This window comes from Dufourea novaeangliae, unplaced genomic scaffold, assembly GCF_001272555.1.
Source record: "Dufourea novaeangliae isolate 0120121106 unplaced genomic scaffold, ASM127255v1 scaffold150, whole genome shotgun sequence".
Lineage (NCBI taxonomy): Eukaryota > Metazoa > Arthropoda > Insecta > Hymenoptera > Halictidae > Dufourea > Dufourea novaeangliae.
Window position 1 is genome coordinate 37,942 of NW_015374022.1, and position 4,811 is coordinate 42,752.

General features: G+C 40.6%; 1 protein-coding gene across 1 annotated transcript in view; it reads left to right on the top strand.

Annotated features, from left to right (window-relative positions):
- Positions 1-4,811, top strand: part of LOC107189142 (BAI1-associated protein 3) — a gene marked incomplete at its 5' end in the record, with an annotated part of 165,721 nt that overhangs the window by 37,536 nt on the left and 123,374 nt on the right. The window contains 2 exons of the mRNA XM_015577617.1: positions 2,399-2,443; positions 3,300-3,456. Coding sequence (XP_015433103.1) covers positions 2,399-2,443; positions 3,300-3,456 — 202 coding nt within the window. The remainder of the gene's footprint in view (positions 1-2,398; positions 2,444-3,299; positions 3,457-4,811) is intronic.

Here is a 4,811-nt window from a genome sequence, read left to right on the forward strand (position 1 = left end):
ACACACTGCGCGATTAAGTAGACCCGCGAGCTGTTCCTCCGTTGGGTTTAACACTCTATAGGTTACACAAAACTAACACTCAAAATAATTAATTTAAAACTATTTAACACTAACTTTTATAATAATTTTTAACACGCTATAATTAATAAAACCTACAATATTTAATAAAACCTACAATAATGAAGAAAACCTATAATATTTAATAAAACCTGCAATAATGAATAAAATCTACAATATTTAATAAAACTTGCAATAATTAATAAAATCTACAATACTTAATAAAACCTACAATAATTAATAAAACTTACAATAATTAATTTGCACTATTTATAACGACGACATACGCGACACTACTAAATAATCACTACGTAATCGCTAAATAAACTGAAACTTAGTTTTCCGAACATGAACTATATTTGCTCGTAGAATGCAAAGGACACCGTTCGGAAAGGACAACTGATATTGTTGAACTGATCCCTCCATCGGTAGGATCGATGTGGCGTAATAGGTCGATCCCCACTCTTTCATGGTCAACACTTTTTAGGAAGGAAGAGCTGCATGGGAAAGTGTCTTGAAGGTCGCGTTTCTTTTCGTATATTCTTAGAGCAACATCTGTATTTTTTTCTCATACACCATCCGGGGCCACTTGGCCATGATGCCGAGGGTGTGCGAGTCTGGATATTACAAAACTATGTGCATTGCACATTTTATTACCCCGTCGATGTTACTCCAAGTGGTTGAGGTTCTTGTATCTGGAAGAAAATAATATGCAATTAACATGGATCATACAAGATGTATAATGATATTAGAATGAAACTAAGATGAAATTTGCCGCACCTGCACTACGATGCATGAAGAAATTACATAAAATAAAATAAAGGAAATTGTTAAACACATACATTCTGTGTAATATGAACCATTTCTAACATGGAGTCGGAATTCGAGGTTGGAAGTTCTTGTTACAAGTTAATGTCAAGAGGGACGGCCGAAAACACAATGGGCAAGGTCTTCGTGGATGGCAGCAACACGTTGCAGGCAATCCGCGGGTGGTCGCACTGCAGAAGACAAGAGACAGTTTTATAATATCCAGACTCGCACACCCTCGGCATCGAGGCCAAGTGGCCCCGAATGGTGTATGAGAAAAAAATACAGATGTTGCTCTAAGAATATACGAAAAGAAACGCGACCTCCAAGACACTTTCCCATGCAGCTCTTCTTTCCGAAAAAGTATTGACCATGAAAGAGTGGGGATTGACCTATTACGCCACATCGATCCTAACGAGGGAGGATCAGTTCAACAATATCAGTTGTCTTTTCCAAACGGTGTCCTTTGCATTCTACGAGCAAATATAGTTCATGTTCAGAAAACTAAGTTTTAGTTTATTTAGCGATTACGTAGTGATTATTTAGTAGCGTCCCGTATGTCGTCGTCATAAATAGTGCAAATTAATTATTGTAAGTTTTATTAATGATTGTAGGTTTTATTAAGTATTGTAGATTTTATTAATTATTGTAGGTTTTATTAAATATTGTAGATTTTATTAAATATTGTAGGTTTTATTCATTATAGCGTGTTAAGAATTAGTATAAATAGTTGTTATAAATTAATTATTTTGGGTGTTAATTTTGTGTAACCTGTAGAGTGTTAAACCCAACGGAGGAACAGCTCGCAGGTCTACTTAATCGCGCAGTGTGTGAACATTTTTCGCGGTCGGGACAATCGCGCAGTGTGTATGGACATTTTTCGCGGACGGGACAATCGCTCAGTGTGTGTGGACACTTTTCGCGGACTTCTGTGGTGTACGTGCATGTGCGGATTAATTTCATGGATACTCGTGGACAGGACAATTGTGATACGTGACAACTAGAGGGGCCATTAACCCTCCCTACTCGATAATATTCGTAAGAAGATATTTACATTTCTTGCGAATTTTATCGAGTAATTAGAGTTAATGCGATACAGGTGGATTCGACTCAAATACCGCGGGCACAAGTTATCGACATCTTCTACGGGGTAAGTAAACAGCTGTTCTATCGACTTTTCCTGCACGTCGTTGAGTCTTTAAAGTGACTGTACGCCCCTGATGAGCCGTGATCCGCTGACATTCCGTGCGCGCGGATTGCCATGATTTGGAGCCTTAAATTTTTCCCACTAGTTGTCGAACACCCTGTATACAGGGTGGTCCACTTAACTTGTTCACCTTGAATAACTTCTGAAGTATGCAGTCCATGAAAAAATTTTATATATGTATAAGTGTGCAAGACTGTAATGCACAAATGAGTTTGCGCGAATTCTTCGAACGTGTAAACTGTCCACGAATACAATGATTTAGTTCATTCATGCAAATTGTATGAACGTGTAAAAAGGCCTTAACGTTTCCGTTCCTTTCATTTCCAGCGACATCGACGACATCAACACAGACATTCTCCATCTGGACATATGGTGAGTTGGCGGGTACATTTTTTTAAAAATCAAATACAATAGAACTCGATTATAATCACCGAAACACTCATTGTCGAAACACTTTGTTAACTGAACGTGCTTTCATCGAAACATTATATTATCCGACCAGTTTTGTTTTCTTGTCAGTTCCGATAACCGAGATTCCAGTGTACATCGTTATGGCCTTAACAGTTAATTTTTGTTAAATATCAAATACCATGATCGTCGGATGACGTACTGTCCAAAAATGAGGTTATAAACAAAACTGGGTCGTTCTTGACAGTATATTTCTCTTTATCCGTAGGCGTGAAAACGGATTTTTGTGTTCTGTTTATAACTTGATGTTTGAAACTTCATTATATACGAACTTTTGGAAAGAACGTATAGCCACAAGTAGACTGCGTATTTTGCGTATTTAGAACATAAGGAAGTATGTGACATGCAATAGGTGATGAAATTTCTATCAGATTTAATATCTTTTTTATTTTATTCTTAACGCGATAAAGTCCTTAAGAGAAAAAAAACTTCATGTTTCGAATTCTGTCTTTGTAAATTACATTATAAAATGTAGGTTGGTTTGCATACCGATCCGCAGTCTAGTTATAAGGTGGCTAGAGATGGTTGCACAAACTCATATGTCGAGGGACAAAGATATAAAAATATTAACTGAACGGAATAATTTCTTTGATTACTGCAAGTCAAAATTGGGTAATAATTTCAATAAAAGATGTTTAAGACTTTACTGCACCTCTTATGCACATTTATTCTGCGATGAGAACTTTTATTCTACGTCCACGTACATACATGCATCTTCCGCTCGGAAGTATTTCCGTTGTTCTGACAGACATAGTTTTAGGGACCACGACGACGAGTCCTCGGTATTCGACGCTGTTAGCAAGTTGAACGAGGTGCGCGGTGTGAAGGGCCTCGGACGGTTCTTCAAGCAGATCGCGCAGAGCGCCAGATCTGGAGGGCAGGACGACTTCTTAGGCTGCGTGAATATTCCTCTTCAGGTAATCAATTGCTTTATACAGGCTGTTCACAAAGTCCCGATTTTTTTATAGGAATTGTTGTAAAGCAGGCCTGTCCAACATGTGGCCCGCGAGCCAAAATCGATAATCGCCCCTACCGGCTTGCTCGTTCAGCCGATGGGAATGACCCCCCTCCATATACACAAGAAGCCCGGCGATATAGAGCCAAGGAAGCGTGTGCGCATGCTTCGACTGTTCCCACTTCCGACGCTTCTGATATCCCTACCCAGAGAATCTTGGTGACACGCGTTGACATAGTCGTAGGACTCCCATATCTAGGGGAGGCACTCCAAAACTTCCCGCGCATACGGGGGCCCTTCTGTACTAGCCAAATGTAATAACTTTCACTTCTGTTCCATTATAGTGTAGTAGGAACTACACATAGGGAACATAAAGCACACACATTCAACTTCACATAAATTCGTCAGGACAAAAGGCAAAGAAAAAGAGAGCAACACGTGGTTCCTTCCTCGAGCGTTCCGATGCGACTCTCCGTTGATCGGCGCTCGTCGCAGTGCTGACAGAATCGTGGTACTGTTTACACCTACCACTCTCCCACTCCGACGTACTATCGTCTCCCACTATGACGTCCCGGCTACCCCCACTTTACGTCCACCGTGCTGGCACACACACACAGGTATATCCCAGCCCTGTCCATGTGCGCAGGCCGTTCGAGAGACGGTGAGCTATATTTAGAAAAGAGTGGGGGAAAGCGACCCACGATTCTGGCATCACTGCTTGCCTTGGAAATCCTGTTCGAATACGACTGCGGCGAAAATTCACGTTCTCGACGCGATGCCCCGCAACCTAAGCGCGTGAACAGTCAAGAAATCCTGTTCGAATCCCAATGCGGCGGTTTTACTTTTTATTTTCAATTATTTTATAATTTCACTTTGTAACCTCTAAATAAAATAAAAAAGTTAAAAAATATCAATTCGGGAAGCATTTACAAAGAAGAAAATAAATGTTTTCCACTTCAATATCTCAATTTTTTATTATATACATTGTAACTGTTCCGAATACATAAACGAGCTCCGGAGAGTCACACACACCGAGACAGCTCGGGTTAGTGCACAGTAGCGATATATCGCATAACGGGAATCGACGGAGCTCGCGATCTACGTAATAGAATCGGAGTGGGAATGCCCCACTATCTATTGAGATTGCGTGCGCATCGATCCCCACCGGGTGCTGATCGAAGGAGGTCGATACGAGCCCGTCGATCAGCACTCTGCGCTGGGAAGCGAACTGATACACACGCGATCCTAAGGAAGATCCGTACGGCGAAACACGGTATCTAATCGAGAGGTTAAACCAACCTGGTAGAATCGTCAAAC